General features: G+C 42.2%; 1 protein-coding gene across 3 annotated transcripts; it reads right to left on the minus strand.

The window, feature by feature from the left end:
- asap3 (ArfGAP with SH3 domain, ankyrin repeat and PH domain 3) lies at positions 1–22,242 on the minus strand. Of its 3 annotated transcripts, XM_071497904.1 has the most exons (26): positions 21,982–22,242; positions 18,062–18,134; positions 15,384–15,529; positions 13,797–13,871; positions 12,466–12,515; positions 11,725–11,848; positions 10,736–10,821; positions 10,308–10,383; positions 9,303–9,389; positions 8,959–9,068; positions 8,124–8,193; positions 7,925–8,012; positions 7,519–7,567; positions 6,602–6,768; positions 6,307–6,440; positions 6,052–6,143; positions 5,766–5,946; positions 4,561–4,646; positions 4,317–4,432; positions 4,166–4,233; positions 2,379–2,486; positions 1,952–2,165; positions 1,215–1,455; positions 699–912; positions 383–514; positions 1–223 (listed from the first exon to the last, which is right to left on the minus strand). In XM_071497904.1, the coding sequence occupies exons 1-26, from the start codon at positions 22,105–22,107 to the stop codon at positions 149–151; spliced, it is 2,988 nt and encodes a 995-aa protein (XP_071354005.1). In that variant the 5' UTR covers positions 22,108–22,242; the 3' UTR covers positions 1–148. The 3 variants fall into 3 exon arrangements, with proteins under 3 accessions (XP_071354005.1, XP_071354003.1, XP_071354004.1); XM_071497902.1 differs by having other exon boundaries at positions 7,925–8,193; XM_071497903.1 differs by having other exon boundaries at positions 66–223; positions 387–514; positions 7,925–8,193.
- Positions 22,243–22,974: the final 732 nt, after the last annotated feature.

Consider the following 22,974-nt stretch of genomic DNA (forward strand, 5'->3'; position numbering starts at 1 on the left):
CTCTAGTTTGAGTTGGATCCAGGAGAATAACACTGTCCTCCTCTGTGGATAAAATCCACCGTGTGATTATAAGGTTCCAGTAAGCATCCAATGCTGGTTCAGTTCCTCCAGTCTGTTACTATACAGTACTTTTATATTTTCAAATCCTTCAGTCTGTCAGTTTGTGTACGTAGTTGACAGGAAAGGTCCCACTCCTGGATGGTTCCCCCTCTATGTGACCAACCTGTTAGCGTAAAGAATAACATATTTCTGATGTGAACACATTTGGAAGTCCATGTTACATAGATTTCACTTAACAAGTTCATGTGAAACCCTCCAAATTTCAACTCGAATAACAAGTGACAAGGAACTGATATGGAAAATAAGTTGTAGTTGCACTTACCCACCAGTGGGGGTCATTAGTGGCCGTGACCACTATGATCTCATCCTTGAAAAAGGCAAGCTGCTCTGAACTGACTGCTCGGCAGTCCACCAAAGCCTTGACACGCTTCTGATGTGGCCTGCTGCCAGAAACCTGGAGGAGACATGCAATATATCTCTCAGTGTGCCCCCAGCAAATTTATATTGACTGTGAAATCTCACAGGCTTTTTCTGATTCTCCTGAGAAAAGAAAAAGTCCTCTGAAATTGTAGACTGTGACATGGAGGACTTAAACTACTGGCTGAATAAAACAGAAAGAGGTTTGTATTTGGTTGTACCATAGCGTTCCTGCGGGGTCGAGGGGCACAGGTCACGGTAGGTGATGATGATGATGGGACTGGAGCAGGAGCCGGGGTGAGGGCTGCATTATTCCCCAGTAAGCTGCAGTACAGCTCCTCCTGGCTGCCAACACAGCTCGGAGACAACACACCACATTTCCCCTGGTTGCCTCCGCCGCTGCTGGTCCGACGATACGATGTGGTCTTCTCTGAACTGAAAAATAATGCAGAAATGAGTATGAAGAAATTACACTGATCAAAGCAGACCTGTGTCATGTGGAGTTATTTATGAATACATCAAAACCGAGGAGAGCTGGATAATCATTTTCATCTGCATAGTATTAAAGCTTGCCCTAAAGATAGTTTTAGAGATAGTGACATCCAATGTTTTATTTTTAGACATGGCATTATCTCGAATCTCATCCTTTCAGTGGCCTTATTTAAATCTGTCACTATCATGTTTACAAGAGCGTGTCAAAAGAAACGTGTAAACCAAATGTAGCAGTGTTGTCTTACCTGACAGGTCCTATGTGATTCTGAGAGGATGCTGGTGTGATACTGCTTTGAGACCTGCTTTGAGACCCGTGGGGGGACCTAGGGGGTCTCCCACCTTGGCCTTGGTTCTCTGTGTTGGGTGAAGGAGGGCTGTGTCTCGCCTGTGTCTGGGGACTTGAGGAGTGGGAGGGTGGGTTAGAGCAACGTCTTGGACTGGGATTTCCTTCCTGTGTTGTGATCGAAATCTGGGGGTCCGAGCGACCTGCGGAGGGGAGGAAAATAAAGTCAAAAAGTAGAACAAGAGCAACACTGTGTCATTCTATCTGTTTATAAAACCAACATTAAATAAGCTATACATTCATTTGCAGAAGTTACTGCAAACAAAATCTAACTGAAAACAACTTTATTAATCTATTCAGTAAAACAAGCTATGATCAACCAGTAATAGCTAACGCATATTACATATTAACTTTTATTGCGCAGTTTTATTATGGGATACAACAGAGACTACAACAGAGACATTAAACTGCACATAACAGATATTGTGTGGCTTATTGTAGAAAATATGACTTGATCTGACATTCAGTGCGATATCTTACTATAACTTCAACATTTGCATTGTCGATATCTTGTATCTTAGTACTAAGTCAGTTACTTTGTTGTCATTGTTCTTGACAAATATAAATGAAGTTTTCAGAGGTGACACGACTATTTAGGGCATTTTTGAAAACACAGACAAACCTTATACAGTAGCTCACCTCTTTGGATGGATTTAGCTGGCAGTGGTGGTGGTCCTAATGCTCCAGCGGGGGCACTGTTGGCAGGAGGATTTCTGTACAGGAAGTCTAGATTTTCATAAGTCTGACAAGGCCTGCTGCCTGTACTAGCATTAGCCACACTCCAGCGGGCAAAGGACGATCCACCACCTCCATTTGAGGGCAATGGAGAGCGGTTTTTGGGTAATGGGCTAACCTGGAAGAAAGATGGAAGGAGCACAAGGTTAATTTCTATCATTTCTCCTCGACTTCTTTTGGTTAATTTCTTTTTAATTGTCTTTTCCACATGTATAGAGTGCAGTGCAGTGGAAAACCCCTGTAATTTTTGTTCACCAAACTTTGTAAAGGCTTTTTTGGCAGATGGACAAAGTCAGTAATGAGTTTGGCCAGGCGGGTGTGTGCTGTTTACCCTCTCATCCAGGTCATCCTCACTGTCATAGAGCTCCTGAGACTGAGTCTCCCACATGAACTCCACATGGATCTGAGAGTTAAACTTCCCACTCTGGGCCAGCTCCAACTAAAACACACACACAGAAGCACAAACGCTCAGAATACACATGCACTTCTCCAGTAAAACACACATAAAAGTCAGGATCAGCTAAGATGTGGTAACTGTGTACTGCTGTACTGTGCCTCTATCAACCCAACTATATTTCATCTCCTTTTCTGGTTTAGTTTCTGCTTCTTGGCTGTTCTTGGGTTGCAGTTTTTGGCTTTGAGGTCTGGGTAAGTACAAAATTTCCCATGTTTCTGTACAGTAAGAGGTTTTGAGATTAATATAAAGAAGCAATTAAAACTGAAAGTAATAGGTAATAAGGGAAGATAAGGGCAGAAGACAGGAATATAAATGACGTCAACACAAGCCGTCACACATCCCTTTGTTTGTCCCTTAGTTTTAGGGAAACCCCTCTTGACTCCATGTATATCAGCGGATATTCCAAAAAGTGAGAATAAAAAAGACAATAGGGAAAGAGCAAAGAGGGCTAAATGGAATAACTGTGAGAAAACCCTCCTGGATCCAGAGCCAACCCACATCTAAATGCAGATTCCGATCAAAAGAGGAGATCACCTTAAAGCAAACAGAAATTAAAGCAGCCAATGAGTAAAAGGAGAGAATTTTAAGGCACTTTTTCCAGTGTGAGCCTGCAGAACAAGGATGTGCACAATCAAACAGGATATTCCACAAAGCAGGTCTGATTCAGCAGGGCAGATGTCCGGTAAGAAAATAAAACCAGTTTATAAATGATACGCAGTGGGACCTGATGAGGATAAGATTCTTTGTCCTGGGACTGACTCCTTAGCCGAGCTTTGCTGCACAGGGAGTTGTTTTAAGGTAGTATTTCCAGCTGTGGAAGTTGTCTCTTTTTGTTTCTGCAGTTGGCTTTCTGGTAGGTATTTTAATGTTGCAACTTGATTCATCTGCTGAGCTTAACCTCCTCACTGTGTGTGTTCTTTGAAAATAATATAATATATAATATGTATATAATATGTAACGTTTCTGCATTAAAAGGTAAAAAAAAATGTGTACTTAAATTATCCCAAATGTTTCCATCAATTTTCAAACCTAGAGAAGACTGTAATCTTAATCATAGTAGTGGTCGATTTCATTCGGTCATATTCCTTTTGCACATGCGTCAGTATTGTTGTTGTCTGCCAGAAGTGCTCAAAATTTAATTTTTATCCAGTTTCAACCCACATTTTTAAGATACACATTTTAGATCTTGGCTGTTTTTAACTGTATTTGTTAACCAGATGAAGGATTTTAGTCATCTGATGTCTGGATCTTAAGTTATCAGAGCAACGAGCTGAGCAAGCGTTAGTGGCAGTTTGATTCACAGCCCCTCTGACACATCTTGTGTCTGCTGAACAGTGTCAGATTTTTAATGTGAAACTGCTTTATTCAGTGTTTTTAATGGAGCTAATCACCGCTTCTGTTTTTCGTGGAGAAGAGGAGACCTCGGCAGGTAATGTAGCTGCTGGTAAAAAGCTTATGAACGATTCAGACGGAGGGAACCCTAACCGCAGGAAGCTGACTCCAGTGACAGCAATGGCAGTGACGACAGCAACTCCCATGATCCCATACTACTTCACGAGATCACCAAACTGCATCTTTTTTATTGTTTAGATTGAGAGACCCTTAGTTGCAGAAGTTACATATTATGTGTTTTAGTCAAATAAAAAGGTGTGAGGTCTTACAAGGTCAACACATTGTGTGTGCTGCAGCCTCCTGGCGATATCAAGAGCCGTCTCTCCTGCTGAGTTCACTGTAGGAGATGTAAAAAAAGAAATGTTTTAAGTATTCACTGATTGCACAGGTTGAAATACAAATAAATACAACAAATTGTACCTGTGTGTAGGGCTGCCTTTGCTTTCAGCAGTAACTTGAGAGACTCAGGCTTGTGATACAGGACGCTGTAATGTAGAGCTGTGTTTCCTTCTGCTGTTCTTTTCTCCAGACAGTTGCTGTGGAGTGACCATACATACATAGACGATGGTGTTAAACATTACCATATAACAAAACCGACCAACAGCTTGATCCTCTTCATACTAAAGAGATACAAATCATACTTCACTATTTGTCAGTGTCTGACCTGTTCTGGCAGAGGAAATCCACCAGCGCCAGAGAGCTTCTTTCCTCCAGACGCACAGCAAGATGAAGAGCTGTCTCTTTAATCCCCTTATAAAGGAAGAAATGAGTATAAATTAGGCCAAATTGTTGACCCTCAAAAGATTTTCCATCTGCACCAAACTTTTTCACCAAGGTCACTGTCATGCATTTTATATCTGACAATCAGGTCCAGAGAATAGAGAAGGATAGAGATGTGACAATACCAGAAGTTTGGTAGTTGTTACCAATACTGATGAAATTCCATGATTCTTGATACCAAATTCAATAACTCAGCAGAAATCAGACTTTTGACATTGGCTTGGTGTTGAAATATCAGTTTGCATGACATCACTAATTCCTACAGAAAAATATCAGTGAAGAGGGTGAGTGTAACAACTTATCAGAGTGTGTGTGTTAAAAAGTAAAAGCATTCCTTCAGCTTTAATGATCATTTGTTTATGAGAAGTGCACAAGGAGGAGCATAAGAAAGACGGAGTAGTGCACGTCTAATTCATGGACCTTGTATCACTTTGTAAGAGACATGAGCTCTGACCTAAGCTGAAACAATAAACCAGGGCAAACCAACACAAACACACACACTGAGTGAAGTCAGCTGTATTGCTCGCACTTGTGCTGAGCAGGAAGTAGATGACAGGAGGGCAGAATGTGATTAAAGAGGTGGCGGAGAGACAACAGAGGCAGGGAAAACAAGATGAGAGGATGAGGAGAGAAAAAGGGAGGGAAAGACTGGATTAGAGGCCAAAAGAGATGGGAGGGTCTCCGACTACCCACCCATGATCCACGCACACAAGAGGACAATTAACACATGCTTCACATACTGTAACTATCCACACACCTCCTACACACTGTATGTCGTGACATTTCTTTTCAACACTCGAGTGATTTGATTCTATTTTTATCCATTTCAATCATATCTCTAAAGTGACAGGGTTAGGGTTAGCAAGTAACTCTTTGAAGCATCTCACAAATGTGTGTATAGCTTTAAGCAAGCAGGGTGGGCGGCCCTGTCAGGAAGTAGCTGTCGTTCTCCCTAAATGCATGACATCTGTGGGAATGTTAAGAGTTTCATCACGAGATAATATGCGTTTCTAAAAGTCATAATAAATCTTCGCCCCCCCTAACACCAGCATTTCTCCCATTTCACCCGTGGCTGTAAATTATCTTCACCTGTCCATCGGGCAGCGTGATTGGTTTGACCAGGTCTGCTCCCTCAGCGTAGAGCTGCAGAAGAGAAGTGAGGTCACGACTCCTCACGGCGTCATACAGCCGGCCGGGATCTGCTTCTTCTCTGCGTAGGACGTACCTCCGCTCAGCGTATTTCGCCACAATGTACTCCTTTCTGGCATTCCTGGTTGTAAAGGATGCACAGTTAAATGAAAGAGAAAAAACACCAGATAAAAAAAAATGCCTTTTGAACAATCAGATTTTGATTTAGATGAAATCAGTGACTCACATATCACTGTGTGGCAGTGGTTTGACAGCATCATTTGGAAGGCCCGCCTCCATGATGTCATTGAATCTGGTGTTGCCAATACTGACAGCCAACTGCAGTGAAACACCAAACCACAAAGATGTGACATCAAGGAATTTCACTGAAAGGCAGGCGGTTACATAATGTCTGTAATTGGGAAATCCTGACAACATAAAATCCACCAGGATTGTGTCTGTTTTTGTGCGTACTGTGTGTTTCCATGTGTGCATTTAGTACCAGGAGCTCAGAGGTGCTCAGCAGGTCCAGAGTGAGAGACTGGATCCTGGAGTAGTGGACACCCAGCTCCCTGTGGATCCCAGAGCACTCGATACAGGTCAAGATACCCAGATTGGTTGACAGCCATGTTGGATCTGAGACACACAGAGCAAAAAAAAGCGGACTGTTGGGTGACTCTAAAAACACAGCTCAAACTGAGCTTTGTTAATGTTGGTCATGAGTCATGTCATGCTCAGAACATAAATTCCCATGCATTTAATTCTGCAATTATCATCAATGGCAATGACTGGCTGACCTGGAGCCCCACAGTCAGCACAGGCCTCATTGCCAGGCATGTGTCGAAGCTCGGAGATGATGGCTCGGGAAAGTTCCTGAAGCCCGCTGTCCTGGAGGTGGAGCTGGTCTCCTCCCAGCGCTGTGTTCAGGGCCTCCTCCTTACTGTTCTGTAGCACTGACACCCAGCTAAAGTACAGACACACGCATGCACACAGAACACAGCGTTTGCAAAGGACTGATCATTTCAGTCCTTTCCCTGAAGATCAAAAGTATTCCACCATGTGTTTTGCATGTGTTTTCTGCTCAGTTGTCTAATGATAATTCATCATCACTCTCAGTTTCTCAGTTTCGTGAGTTCTCAACCAGCCAGACTCATACTGAACCTCATGTCTTTCATTTCTGAAGCTCTGGTACTTTTCCCTACAAACGGTTTCCATTCCCCTCTGTCCGTAAACTCACACAGCACATCACATCAAAGAATCTGCCTGGAGGCCCACACACAAGTGCAGGGCAGGGGACAGAAAATCCCAAATGCAACCACGTCCAACACCACATCACAACACAGAAAGTTCCCTTGCTTGCTGTCTGTGGTAAGAAAGAGAAGTCCCACCCAACACCAGCTGGGGTCCTCGAGGACAGGCTTTCTTTAGTTTCTCTCCCTTTTTGTTTATTGTCAGCCCTGCTCATTCGTCACTGCAAACAGGATCAGACTGTATACTCTTTATAGCACTTAACTAAACAACCTTTATTGTTCTTCTGAACTCCTCCCTGTTAGTACACCTATCATTATTCTATGTGCAGTCTTCTTTCCAATACAGACCGTAGCTTGAATAAAAGCTGCATGATATGTAACAACTTGCTTATGCAATGAGAAAATACATGACATAAGGAAGTGAATAAAGTTAACATGCAGCCTACAGTAGTTTCAATGCTTACATCAGACATTCCTGCTCGTCTTCTGCCTGGAAATGATATGTCCGATTATCTACAGAGGAGAAGAAATGGTAGTTAGATCCTGTCAGCTGATCTTGAAAAAATAAATTAGCCAACAGAAGTTGAAGTGAGGAGAGTTTCAAGTTGGAATGGACTGGTGGAAACAAAGGCTGCATAAAACAAACATGACGCACACAATTACCCAGTTGATGTCACAACAGTGCAGATTAATCATGAGGAACCTCTGGTGTTTATCCCAAATAAAATGTGTTTTGATGTCAATTTCTATCAGTGTGGGGAGCAAACAGACATACTTCCACACAGCTGCGCTGCAGATGACTCTTTAAAGTCTTTAATGATGATATATCGAGGGTTAAGTGTAAAGGTCAAAGCTTGGGAATGAACCTACGAGTGACCAGGTCAAAGGTCCTCCTGTCCTCTGGGTCTGGTCGCACCTGACAAGTCAGCAGATTCAGCTTGGCAGGCGGTCGATTAATCTGAGGACAGACACACACACTTTTGTCAGCATGTGTTGAAAAAAAAAAATTTGGACATAATTCAATTGACAGATGCTTGGTAACAGATGTCACGTGTCCATGTGTCCTCACCGTACTGTGGGAAATGGTCAGGCACCCAAATTTGACTCCACACTTTCTCTTCTGCCACACCTTCCTGATGCTGCAGGATAAAAAGTCAACATTAAAATGGACAATATGAGAAAAAAAAAAAACACAAATAGATTTCATACACATCATCACTATTAATATAATAATATTGACCAGATGGTTTCTGCGCAGATAATCACCATGCACCCTCGGTTTGAGTAATGATGATCTATACATTGTGCTGGCTCAGCTTACTTCTGTTCACAGAATTTCAGTCTTGCTCTCATTATCTTTATTGAATCAAGTAAAATGTCGGAGAACGTTTTCCGTTTTGTGTCAGTGGCCTGAGGAAAGTTTACTCTCCCCTCCTGTCTCACATTCGCCCTACTGAACCACATCCCTTCTTCTTATCACACAGTAATCTAGCACTGTGTGTGTGTGTGTGTGTGTGTGTGTGTGTGTGTGTGTGTGTGTGTGTGTGTGTATGACGCAAAAGTTGGATCTGCTCCGTTAGCCAGTCTGCCAATAAGTTCCACAGGAGGGGCCCCTGCTTGAATCTTCATCTCACAATAATGAAGACCAGCTGGGGTAGACAAAGTCTGAGTTCCCCCTTTCTCTCTACGTGTCTTGCTTTCTTACTCTTTACCCAGCTCTGACTGTTCTTGCAATCAACAGTGAGAAGTGTTTTTCACTTTAAAAATATTACAACGTATTGTATATGGACAGCTATAATTTTGTATAAGACCCAGGATCTGCATAACAAAAGTTTTTTTGTCAATGAGCTAGTACACATTAAATGGCGAGTTCTTCATAATGTAAAACTTGCGCTTTTACACACCCGTCACTCTTCTTGAGCAGAAAGCCAGATTTCTCTGTCCCATACTTTTTGTTGCCCTGTGGTTGGTGGATGCTGTACCCATTGCCAGAGTTCTTCCTGTTCAGGTACTCCTGGGACACAAACAGGGATTTAAGATGTTAGCTCAGAGGTTTCAAGCCAAGTCTACAGATCATGACATTTAAAACAATATAAAACACAAAGGAATCTGATACCATCAGCTGCCAATTAAAGCCATCTGCTGCTGGACCTTTTCTAGCACAAATGTTTATACACTGACTGAGGATCTGCAGTACTCTGGTTATATGTAATGAGAATAATAATGATACATTAAGGAATAAGCGAACCTCTTTCACTTCCACTTGAAGAAGTAATCTAAGAGAATCCCTCAACTGAGTGAGTTGTTTTACTTCCTCGTCCTGATCCAGGCGCACCTATAACACACACACACACACACACACACAAAGAGAGAGTCAGTTTTCTCAATTGCTGTAATAAAATAAATCGAATTAGTTGAAAGAACAACATGTTTTTTGTGTTTTCCCATGTTCATTAGCTCATATGCAATGTTTTTTTTTTTTATTTGTTCCAAGAATTGGGTGTGGAATGACAATAAATCAGAGCTTTGTGTCATGGCTTAAATAATGCAGAACAGAGCTCAGCACTGGGGTGTGTAGTCCTAGGAGGTTGTGCTTTTCAAATTAAGAAGCAGAGTGAACAGTTCATTTAACTGAAATATTTTAGCAATTTTCCAGGAAACCAAATCTGAATTTCCATCTTAGGGCTGAGGGTTGGCATGTCTGAGCAGGTCTGTGTTCTGCCCATGAAGAACCAGAAAAACCTCTTTCATTCCCAGTATCACAGTTAACAGTCTGTTTCCAGTGCTCTATCCAGAGAAGGGAAGAAAGCAAATTTTGCACAGACTGGAAACCAGTTAGAGTGGTTGGAGAAATAGGTGTAGAGCAGGGAAAGAATGAAAATGACGGATACTTTCTGTTTCATCTTTTGGAAACAGGGGAGGCATTTCTGGGAATAGACTCCAATAACAGTCTCAGCCTGTGGGTTCAGCTGGGGGGACGTTTCAGGGGGGAGGGAGGCTGAGGTTTTGGCTGGTGTGAAAGAGTGAAATAGTGCTATAGGAGGGACTAAAACACTGTGTGATTTACAGTGACAGCTTCACTGTAAGTGAATTCCTTGGGCACAGATTTACCTGTTGTTGTGACTGAGTAACAGATGACAAATGGAGAAAACTGGGTGGGTGGGTGGATTAGTTGAATGATAAAATCTAAATGTTTTTTTTTCTACCCCTATAAAGACTGACTGATATAATGCATGATGCATAATCTGATTACCGTGTGCACAGAAGCGGCAAGCTTCTCGATAAAGGGAGCGAGATTCTCTGCAGCTTTCAGCCCGTCCTGAAAGAAACTGAGATCAGAAAAAGAGAACAAATGCTGAGTCATGATGGTACTTGAGTCCAAACATCCTAGTTCGCACCAACCAAAACATCACATGCTGAGGCTGTATAAGCAACTCCGTTCCCACATAAAACCTTCAGTAAGATTAAAATGAGTAAATGGTTAACAGTAATAATAGCTTGTAAAGGGAAGTGAAAACCAAAAAACCTCAACTATTATGAAAATTCCCTCACATAACCCCGAGGTAGAAATTAAATCCAGCTGCTTTTTATGCCAGGAAAAACTTTCTTTCTTATTCTTATTTCACACCTAGAACAAAACAGCTATGATACACAAAAAAGGTGGTGTTGGCTGAGACTGACCTGAGCTGGGCCTGGAAATATTTGATGAGGCTCTGGAGAAGATCAGGGCCCTGACGCACCTTCAGCTCCTGGATCTTCAAAAGATACTGAAAGCATAAACACAGAAGGTTAATACAAAGATCCAGAAATAGCAGCTGTCCCATGGAAAGGTCAGCTGAATCCACAAAAACATGAAGCCTGCATATGAAAATGAGGAATCAAATAAAGCCACCATTTTTCAGTTCCCATAATTTAATGCCCATCCTGGGCAACACATCTTTTATATCCTGTTTTGAGGATTGCTGTCTAAGACACTGCTCCATATTGTCTCAAAGGTCACACGCCTTATTTCAACACCCCAGCCAGTCATTGAACCTTGTAGACAGAAACTGGAAAAAGTCTTCATTCAGATAATATGAAACACACAGGCACATAGTGAAGGCTTTATTGTGTATAATTTCAGGCGTATAAATTCACGTTTTAAAGGATAGGAAAAAACTTTGTATGTATGCATGGGGAGAGAAGGGCAGACAGACTGAGAGACTTGCAGCAAGTGGAAGTTTCATTTTACCTGCCTCCTTGTTTTCCCTCAACAGATGGCCTCTGTCAGGGTTAGACTATTTTCTTCTCAGGGTTTTCTCCAGCTACATGTGAACAAGCAACTGAGACTGCACCACCTATAGTTTCCACAGCACTGCCTGTACATTTCACAAGAATTTCCCTAAATTTGGCTTTCAGGTGTGGGTCATGAAGCAGTTTCATCTACCTTTTAACTGCACTCTAATGTATGCAACTCTACAAGAGTCAGAGTCTGACTTTATAAAAGCATTTTTTTTCAATTGCGGAAATAACTGGAGAGACAAAAAAGGGAACGACCCTGGACTTCCTGTCGACCATGGATGGAATATGGAATCCACACGGCAGACCACCCATGTGAAATGAATCATGCCCTACTCAGATATGTGAAAGGTGTCTGTGTCTGGTGTTTTGACTGGCACAGATTCCCCCACCTCACACATTTGCAGCTGAAAGGACCTCCTCTCTCTCTCCATGTCCTCCCCGCCGTCTGATCCCTCCGTCCTGATCAGCCCCAGCTGCCTGGTCTTCTCCCTCCTCTCCTTCTCTAGCTTCCCTCTGTTGGGGAGAGGGAAAGAAAGGACAAGAAAAACAATAAAGAATGTTATCCACTGTCTGTCCCAATTCTTTATTCACCTGTCTGATCAATTCCCTCTGTAATGATTAACTAATCAAGTATTTTCAGTGGGCTGCTTCTTTCCGCCACAACCTGAGGGACTTTTTCCACTAACTCATTCACCTTCCTCGTAAAGCGAGAGAGAGGGGAGAGGGGGATAAGAGACGATAGGGGAGAGGTGAAATCTCTTTACAACATTATAAAACACTTTAAACCACCATCAGAATGAGATCAAATGATAACTGCAAAGTGCAACTGCCTCAGTCTTATTTCACAGTAATGTAATGGAGAATGACCAAGGGGAATTAACTATTATCACATTAACTTCTTCTGCAGTTACACCAACTTCTGTGATCCAGAAAAGGCAAGAAAAAGACTAACAAGAGCCATAAATGTGCGAAGCGAGTATCCTTAGGCAATAACATCCATCTCAGGCCTCAGTTTCTTTCCTCTTGTAAATGCAATTAAGTTTAAAGATGAAGAACTGGATTGTAATCACACACTATACAGCAGTTTGAATGTGAAGTAACAAATTAAGTGTAAGAGCATGGTTAATTACATTTTTATGTCGTACTCCTTCCAGCTCTTCTCCATCTGTTTCTTCAGCTCCTGCATGAGAGAGAAGAAGAGTAGTTATTTTTATATCACATCAGCAAGGTTGCTGTATATGTTCCTATAGCCAGACAGTATTGTTAAAATACCGCCACATGAGGTTAATAGTCTGCATACAGTCAGGTGAAGTTGCATTGTAGCATTGAGTGGATTTACTGGTAATTACCAGAGTGGGTGGTGCCAGACAGTTGATGCACAGAGACGTGACAACTCACATTAAGGTAACTAGTCTGCAATCTGGCTGAACAGGATTTCAGTAGCACTCTGCCTTCCTTCACAGTTACAGTGAAACAACGTTGAGCTGTTGAATCAGCTGTTTGAAAGACAGGGCAGTGACAAGAGCTTACAGAGGCATTAGCCCGTTATTAGTCACTAGTCTGCTGGCGTGGCAAATCAAAAAGTCAAATACTGGCCAAAACACATCGGTTCAGTATTGGAGCGTAGCTCAGTCTTACGCATTAATCTGCATAAACAGCCTCATCTTATCCAATATCTTAGTAGGCTCAGCTGCATCTACAACACAGACAGATGGCATTATTTGATTAAGGGAGAAATCCAGCCTAAAACTGATTTTACAGTGATATTTCAATCATTTTGGACAGTAAAGTCAACATCTACAAACACAGGTCTATGTATCAAATCATCACATGGCCTGTTTGTCAGGTCCTACAAAATGAATAAGTTCTACAGTTTTGTGTGTCTTATAATATTGTATTTTATCATATAAGACTAGATGTGGTCATGTTATCATAATTCTGGGAGCTCTTCAGTGTTATTTCTTCTCATCCCTCTGACCACAATACAGACAGTTGACACAATTTGTTGATATTTCTGGACTGTATCTGAGTAAATCACTGCTTGACAATCATATCCATATCCTGGGATTATTAATTAATTAATCTATGTTTATTAAAATGTATTCATGTGTAAATATATTCTGAGAACACCTATATCCGACTAATGTCACAAAATATTGTCACATTATGAATGCTAACATTTAATAACATAATTTTTTTTTCAACATCATCTGGCCTGATTTAAAACTACAGGTATCTCTGCTGTTAAAACTGGACTGTATGATGTTATGGAATTGGCCAATTTTATAGAAATAATTTTGAAGTTTTTTTTTAGGGTTAGGGAGTTTCTGTTTAAGTCAGAAATTTGTCTCTCTGTCTTAAAAGCAATTTTGGGAAAACAAGTCATCACTAGATGTATACCAGCTTAACCAGCAGTGTTTTAATTAGTATTTAATAAATCTGTAATAAAATCTAGACTCACTAGTCTGCTGTCCCGGAGCTCTGACTTCAGTACATTTTCCAAAGGAAACGCCATGATGTTATTGAGGTTTTGTACCTGGAACACGCAAGAGCAGAGGAAATGAGTAAGGAAAGTCAAAACTATTCCACATAATGTTACACACACACACACACACACACACACACACACACACACACACACACACACACACACACACACACACACACGCACACACACAGTTCTACAAACTCTTACTGTATCCCCCTATGGACTTTCATTTCGGGGAATGAGTTGTGGATAACCCTAAAAACATGGTGATTCAGTCATTTTGAACTGGTGAGTCATCAAAAGAAAACACTGGACAATAATCTGTACCATTAGGATTTTTGGATCCAAGTGGGAGCACGATGCAATGGCTGTAATGAAGTGTTTGTGTATACTAAAGTGGAAGTTGAGATTAATTTGTATGGAGATGAGATGAACTCTATCATGAGGCCAGTGAGAATGAATCACAAACAACCAGCATGACCTAAATAGATTGCAGACATGATTACATCACATCTTTATCTTGGCATGCAGCATGGCCACATACATTTGTTTTCCACATGTCTCCAGATGACCACTGTTCAAGTCTGTTTATAAATGTCACTACAGCCTTTCTGTGAGATCCTGGTGGATTACAGTCAAGCTGCACTCTTCCCTTAACATAAATAATGTCCAACCACTTCCATCAGCTCTGACCTTGATATCATGACACAAAGGCCTGGAGACTGCTGGAACTGTTTTGGTTGGCATCCAGAAGCTGAAGTAGATAATGGGTAACTACATGGAGTTCTGACACAGGGAAATACCAACTTCATCAACACATGTTCAGGTGACACGGATCAATGCATGTATGCCTATATGCACACAATGAGACAGTAGGAGAAGAATGTAATCACTCACACCTGGCATTAAGGGACACGGTCAGGTTGATTTAGCAGTATAACTTTAAATCACCCTCTGGTTGTCTTTTGGACCCACTTCCTTTTCACATCTGTAAGGCCAAGTCTCCCCTGTGAGGCCTTGACTGACACATGGGAGGGAGTTTGTCAGACGGCGTGTGTGTGTGTGTGTGTGTGTGTGTGTGTGTGTGTGTGTGTGTGAGGTCTGGGATGAATTATCATCGCCATAGAAACTATCAGTGGGAGGGTTCCGGACTGCGCCATATTTTGCAGTCCAAAGGCGCGACCATGCAGCTGTTGAAAACCAGTTTCCTCCATGCGATCATGCATGTATGCACACATGCACGGACGCACACACACGCACGCACGCACACACACACACATACACACACTTGCACAATGAACACAAACATACACCCAGCATGGTATAGGAACAGATTTGGAGTTCTGTCACCTGCTGCCATTTCACACAATTTTTCTGAGCCATGTAGGAGACCAGCTTCTCTTTTCTCCTTTTGTTTTTCCTTTATTTTCCATCTCTCTTTCCTAAGTGCTCACTAGGATTTGCATGTGTGGTTTGAACTTTCAAGTAAAGACAGCTCATTTGAGGAGAACTCCCCTTCCCGTTCTCCTTTTCCTCCTCACTCTTCTCCCCTTTCCTCACCAGATTTTTGGAGAGGGCTGTGACCTCTCTGGTGAACACAGCCAGGTTGAGGAATCCTGTGGAGACTTCGTTGTTGTCCTGGGTCAGATGGCTATTCCCCAGGTTCTCCAGCACCTCAATATACTGCTCCTTGTTTTCCACATGGGCTGAAAAACAACACACATGCACACAGAGTGAGTACGGTAATAGACTGGTGAAAGTGACTCAGACTTAAGTTACATGTGCGGAGAGGCTGAAGAAGGCCGACTCACTTGCTCTGTTGCAGTGAGAGTATTTTAACGAGACAAGCATGTGGGACAAATTAGTGCTGGTTTCCACCCATCCTGGAGCAGGAGCCAGGCACATATATAGAGACCCATGCTTTTCTTGGGCTTACAGGTCAATGTGTAATGTTACAGGTCACTCTCCCAAGGGTCATGACCTTAGTGGGCTCTTAGTCTATTGAATTTATGAGGAAAAAGGCTGATGGAAAAGAATCTGTGCCCTGACTGGCAACTTTGGTTTACTTTGGTACTAAACAATGTTTTAGCCTAAAGCTATTTGGAAGTGAGGTTCAGATGAGGACATCAAATAAACACAAGTCAAAATCCAAGTCACGCAAATCATCATTTTCAGTCAACAAAGATGGGCACCTGATGAACAATTACAACCAAATGTCTGTACATCACAGTCATATAGAAACTAGGAACCCCCAATGAAACCATTTGTTTGTGGTTGTACAATCACTGGACCAGACGAAGAAGCGTCCACAGCAGACTAAACAGACAAAAGCAGAAATAAGCAGGAAGAGTAACATAAGTTCATCTCTTCTGCTCCAGTTTCCACATATAAAATATAAAAGGGTAAACTGACAGTAGCTTGGAGACAGACTGACACAGCTGTACTAACTGACTGTAAAGCAAACATGGAAAATTTTTTATGAATGAGCAAAATTTTGAAATTAAGGAAAGAATGCAGACACACTGCAGGATGGAGGAGACAGAATCAAGGGGAGCAGGAAAACGGAGCTGTTGTGGCTGGACGGTTGTTAAAAGATGTATTATAACAAACAACATGCATGCATCTATCAAACAACTAACAGCTGAGTCACAGAGGATGATTTTAACGTTGACCTTTTAGAACCAGATACCAGCAGAGCAACTCAGCTCTTTCACTTCTCTGCCAGAACACACACAGACTCACAGGCCTCAGTGTCTTGGCAGAAAAATTGTACTTAGCAGTTTATGGGAAAAGAGAACTAAAGAAGAGAACATCTCACCATGTGTGTGTGTGTGTGTGTGTGTGTGTGTGTGTTTTTGTATGTGTGACCCAGAAAAAGGGCCATCAGACCAGCATGGGGGGTGGCGTGGGCGTATGGCTGTCTCTTAATGTGTAGTGAGTCAGACTGTCAATCCATGATTACTACCAGGAGAGTTTAGGGGGTTCAAAAGTTGGGGGGCAGAGGGAGGTGGCTCTCGTCACATTACTGTAACTATGATTCTGTGGCTATGATTCTACCTTGACACGTTGGAAGAAATAGAAATGGTGAGTGAATAGTGAATAATCCTAGAGCACTTCTCTACAGATGCTACAGACTGCATCTGGTTGCTTAATTCTGGGCAGCTGCCTCACTGACTCATTTTTACTAAAAACTATGAGTTGAAGTCTTGAAATGGGAAGCAGGCTCGTAAGCGAGTTCAGAAAAACAACTTCAGGATATGTTATGCAGTTCCTCTCTTTCTCCCGCGCATTTTTGAGGTGAACACTCACATCTTATGCATTTCCAATCACGTCCACCTCTGAGAGAGCAATGGTAACTTATGGTGACATATGATTACATGACACACACTCACAAAACATTAACTTGGTGACCCCGTGGAGCTGTCAGGCCACTGTAAACTGAGCACCTCGTTGTTGCCGAAACCACACATACCATTTACCTTAACACAGAAACACACGCATACACCACAAAAGCATACACTCTGTATGGATATAAACACAATCACCCAACATCCTACGCACTCTGGTCCCATAACAAGGGGCCTCACTCATAAACACCACTGCCCACATGAGCCTGATGATGTCATCTGAACCAGGCTTGTGTAATGAATTATGAGGAGGCCCCCCCTATGCACTGAACAGCTCTTTCTGTCATAATAGAGGCTGACCTTTATCTGAAAACTCACTGCTGAGCTAACATACTTTGGAACAAGAAATCTTTCAACATGGATTGGAAAGTGGTAAAACACATTTTGTGCAGATCTCCCTAATGGGGACGTCACTTCTTTTGACCTTGAAAATATTAGTCTGAGAAAAAAAGTTTTTTTTTTAACTTTTTTTTTTTCAGGAGCTTCCTACCATATTATCACATAGTCCACCTGCTGATGAAAGCTCTGGAAAAAACTAGAAAGTGGACCTTGAGTTTGTGCCAAACTACTATTTCCAAAGTCAAGAATGACCTGAACCTGAGGCCAACACTGTGGAAAAGTCCTCAAAATGCTATGGATGAAATTACTGTATACCAGCTACTGAGCACAGATTCATCTTAGCAACTTAGCAAACTACATCCACTGATGAACAGTGATATGGTTGAAAGCTCCAGAAAAAGCTAGGAGGTAGACTTTGAGCCGAGGTTGTTTGCTCTAACTAGTAATGCATTGTGTGAGTGAGACTGTAGTGTGTGACCCATTGACACTTACAGAGTCCAGATGTGTGTATAGCTTTGATCATCTTCTTCATCCTCTGCAGAGTTGTGTGATCCATCTCCAGAGACTGCAGTAAAACATGAGACAAAGATAGGTGTGTGAAATTAAAAATCAAGAATAACACTTGGCAATCTCCATCCTAGGGGTGGGCTATATGAGCGATGTCCGGCTCAACTCAACTCGACTCTACTCACTTTTGGTACCAGATATCAGCAGTAATGCTGCATGAAGCTGTGGTGGTGCCATCTTCAATGCAACACACACAGGAATAATAGAGGATATCTAAGGGATGGTGCTCTTGATTCTTGGATTGTGCTTGTTTGTCACAGCAAAAAGACAAATTTTGTTTCAGAGGAGGCAGATGGAAAAAAACCCAGCAGAGTTTGGGAAATACCATCATCAGAGTTCAGAGTTTTATCCAATGGAAAACCAAAAAAAGTGAGCAGAGAAGAGTTGAGTTGAGCCAGTGCAGTGGAAAAAGGCCACACATTTTTATTGTGATATTGATATACTATATTGGAAATCTACTTGCAAAACCCGTGGAATAAATAGCTAAATAACTGCGTTCAAGCAAGATACTTTGAATTGCAATGATACAAAAATCCTGTAAATACAATATTGTCATACTGTAAACCTCCTTGTTGGTTTGCAACATTGCCACAAATGACCTAATTAGGCACCCAGAGATTTTTAGGGGACACCTACATGAGTTTCGGCAGTACAGGAAAATCTTTGATAGTTGACAAATTTCTGCAGTTTCATCCTTTTATCGCCCAACTCCACACAAGGCTTCATGCAATTACAATCTTTCATGAACATAAGAATACGTATTCTCTCTCTTTTTAAGGTTCACAGTAGGTAGCTTTGTGTGCGTCCAGTCATGCCTGATTTTCTCACGGTGTGTGACTTAGGTGAATAGTTGAGTCAGCAAAGCAATCATGTCTTGCGCTGTCATGTAGAGCCCCGAATGATGTCACTGCATCTACCTCCCCTGTCTGACTGACTGTCACTTTTTAGATTGAAACAACACTTTCCCACAATAAAACCAGACTGGGTTCTGACTTCTGCAGGAAAGAAAGCTTTCCTATAACTATGACACATGATGTAGACTAGATGCAAACAGTCAATTGGTTTCACTGCATTTGGACAATCAATCTCTTTCAAACCAACGAGGTTCAAACTACATCATGTTTATTCTCCTTACACAGGCCACTTGTTTCTCCAAGTTAGACACATGGCACTCCTACCTCCCACCTACGTGCCACCAGAAATAGCTTTAATGAGCCAGTAACCTAGACTTAACAGAGACTCTTGTTAGATTGTGCTGTTTACTCGCCCTGGTTTTCTCAGTCAAGTCCACTCCCTAAGTGTTAGTTCACTAATTAAAAGGTGGTGTGGGTGTTGTGTAATGTGGCTCTGAAGACAATGAATGGGAAAGTAATTTTGTGGAGACTGAAGATGGGAGGCGCTTTCTGCCGCCGCCGCTGCCACTGTGGTTTCCTCTGCTTGGTAAGTCGGTTGGCAGGGAAGGGATAAACAGTGGAAACAAGCTGGTGCAAGTCAACGAAATAGGATGTGTTTGTTGAATTTGATGAAATAAATCAGGGTAAACAGACACGCAAAGTAAGATCACCCATCCATCAGTCGAAACAGACAAACTATTACAGAACAACGCACATATCCCTTCTGGAGCAGGTGTGGAGCTCCACCCATAAGTGTTCACAATCTTCGGTGTGTTCTGCAGTGCCTTTTGTGGCCCAAAACAGGACTGTGAACACCTGCTGTCAGGGCGTGTGTGTGACTGCTAGCAGCAGAGCATAATATTTCATGACTAACTGATACTTGATCCTTATTTACCACATTAACTAGGGAGGATGACAGACTTCACTACAGGGCAGTGTACAATATTCAATTTCAACATGTTAATCTGGGAGAAAACAACACACAAAAAAAAACTTTGCTATGACTGACCAAAGCCCACTGTGGCTTATAGCTTTAGGAAAGAAAACCATTCCTTATCCCCGTCTTTCCCCGTTTATCGTTGTCTCTAATCAGGAACAGTAAGTAGCAAGCAGCTGAGTGTGTGTGTGGGTAATAGGTGTCTCTGTCTCTCTGTCTCTGTGCCTGCTGCCACAAACCACACACATGCCCACACATTACCCTGGCCATTAATCAAGCTTGTTCCTGCTGAGCAGACTAAACATAATAACCATAGATCTATCTATAAAGGGACTATTGCATCCGTGTGTGCGTCTGTCTGCCTGTCTGTCTGTGTGTCTGCCTGCACATGTGTAGGATTCCAGCATGATCCTCCCAAGAGCAGCTATTCCAGCTATGTATTTTCCAGTGTGTCATGTCCATAAATAAGAACATTAGCCCGAGATAAATACATCAGACAGCTGTCGAAAAACTGCTATGTTTGTAAAACCTGGACTCTTCTGTCTCAATCTCTGCTCAATTGTCACAGTTTCAAGCCATGAAATTCTTAGTGAAGACCTCTCAGCTCTCATAGGAATTTTAAGATCCTCTGTATTAAGGTTAATGTATCTATTAGATTCCATAATTTAATATCAGTGAAATATTAGGATATTTGGACGATAGACTGAAATATTGCTTTAGACTGAGTTGCTGCTGTCAAATAAGCATTGCAAAGGAAACTATCATTTCCCACATGATCTATATCTCATTTTAGAAAATAATCCTCCATCAGGTGATGACCCAGTGTGAGCTCTGACTGAAAAGAAAGAACTTACAGTTGAACAGTGAACCATAATGTTTTGTCACAAGGAGACATACAAGGAAGGAAAGACTTGTATGCACACTTGGATTATTTGTTTTATGGCAGAGTTCATGGCAGCCTCCCTCTGTTTCCTCCTTTGCCCGGGGAGCTTTGGGAGAACAGATTTCAAACAAACACTAACGACCTCAAACAAGCCTTGAGCCAAAGCACCAGTTCAAACAGACAAAATGATCAAACTGGCCTTCACTTCACCGACAGGCTCGCAAGTGTGGTCAAATATGTGTGTGCACACAAACACTCACAAAAACAATCCCTTACTCTGTTCAAGGGCCACACTGCTGCCTGTCATGCCTGCTGTGCCTTTGAATGTTTTCGTGTGTGAGTGCGTCCCATCTCAGTCTGACTCCCTTGTGACAGAGGACAGAGCAAAGTAAACCCTCCTTCTGCTAGATTACCTCATGTCACCTTTATGTCTATGCTGAACCAGGCCAGCCTGCACTGAACAACTATGAATGCTACCATCAAGCCTGTCCTGCAGACTACACAAGTGCAGCACCCGCCACACACACACACAACATAAACACACTGGCAACCAGTACACAAGCCATATACCAGTTTATATATATATATATATATATATATATATATATATATATAAACACTTGTGAACTGTGATTTTGTACAGTTCAGTACCAGATACTTAACACCATCTTCTAACAGGTGTGAAGTGCACCCGGGTCACCCCAAAATCACCACACGACAGTCACACATTTTATACAAAAAGATGTGGCCCCAACACCAGTTTGTGCTGATGAAAACCACCCTGCACTTGTCCCTCTGCGGATGATCCAGGTGCTGTTGGCATCACCTGCCTATTTCAGTGTTTGGCATGGCATTACTATTTTGTCAGGTTTTTAGCAGGAGCAGCGTCTCACCGCATGTTTATCTCAGAGAGCTGTGTTGAACAACCTCAAAGAAACTACTTAACAACTTATAACCAGTTCGTCTTAATAAACACCGCAAAAACCCAACAGCCGTCAGCTCAGAAAACTGGGCCAGGTAGTCTACAGGTGAGTGAGAGGTCCTTCTTCAGCTATACGCCATAAGGACAGGTAAACAACAGACAAAGGTGCATGTCTCTCTCTCTCTCTCTCTCTCTCTCTCTCTCCCTCACCTCCTCCACGGTTGAAACTGTGTTCCTACAGTCGCTCATTTTGGACTGAAAACTTGAGGTCCCGGGCGAAGACAAATCCTCGTTAGTCAGGACCACAAAGTCCGAAATGCTTATTCGCTCCGGCATGTTTCGAGCGAGAAAAGGTCCCGAGAGTCACTGAGTGGAAAAGTGAGCCAAAGTTTCACGCACGCATGTAATTCCCATTTGAAGAAAAAATATTTAAAAAAAAAAAAAAAAAAAAAGGTTTACTCCTCCATGATCTTCAAGAAGGCAGCTGAAAACAGACCGTATTCCCCCGAGAGTGTTAGTGCCCACGAAAAGCGTCTCTGAGGCGGAAAGTTTCTACCAAGACTGGACCCGAGTCCTGAGCGAGTCTAGACTCTGCTCTGTGAATCCGTGTCTGTGGAGGTGAACCAGCGCTGCTGTGTTTCAGGGAGGGAGGGGGCAGACTCCACCATCACGTGGGAATGTTTGTGATTTGTGCCACAGAAAAGAGAGAGTGTGTGTGTGTGTGTGTGTGTGTGTGTGCGTGCGTGCGTGTGTGTGAGCTTTGTTGCCTCCTCTCTTTCATTCTTATTTCTCATTTCTTATGCAAACTCCAGAGAGTCCACACTGTGGTCGCCATGGATATGCAGAATGCCTCATTCACAGACCAAACCGAGGGAGAGGAATTTCAATGGATGAGGTGCATGTTGTTGAAGAAGAGAACTGCTGTGAGGCAGAGGCATACACCTCATATCTGCACTCATGATGGATGAAAGCAACTGTTTTATTTTAAGATTTTAGGCAAAACACAACTGAAGCACACTGCAGTGTTTGCACATATTCATCATATCTCAGGCATTGCTTTTCAACTAAGAGGAGATGAGATAGTTTCATCTGCACTGCTCTTTAATCATTAGTTTGGAGGTGTAACGCCTGGATCTTTGCACCTCGATCTGCTTGGCTGAGGCTCCAAAGCTCCTTCTACTTCCTTTTCATCTCTTGAAGAGT

This window comes from Trachinotus anak, unplaced genomic scaffold, assembly GCF_046630095.1.
Source record: "Trachinotus anak isolate AG129_WGS33_773 ecotype Australia unplaced genomic scaffold, CSIRO_AGI_Tana_v1 ptg000015l, whole genome shotgun sequence".
In the NCBI taxonomy this organism is placed as follows: Eukaryota; Metazoa; Chordata; class Actinopteri; order Carangiformes; family Carangidae; genus Trachinotus; species Trachinotus anak.

Excerpts from the sequence above, each read along its gene's own strand:
- asap3 (XM_071497902.1), bottom strand. The coding sequence starts at position 22,107 with ATGCCGGAGCGAATAAGCATTTCGGACTTTGTGGTCCTGACTAACGAG. Across the intron at positions 7,568-7,924 it reads GACCTTTGACCTGGTCACTC|ATAATCGGACATATCATTTC; the intron begins GTAGGTTCATTC and ends TCTCCTCTGTAG. Across the intron at positions 6,441-6,601 it reads TGCTGACTGTGGGGCTCCAG|ATCCAACATGGCTGTCAACC; the intron begins GTCAGCCAGTCA and ends TGTGTGTCTCAG.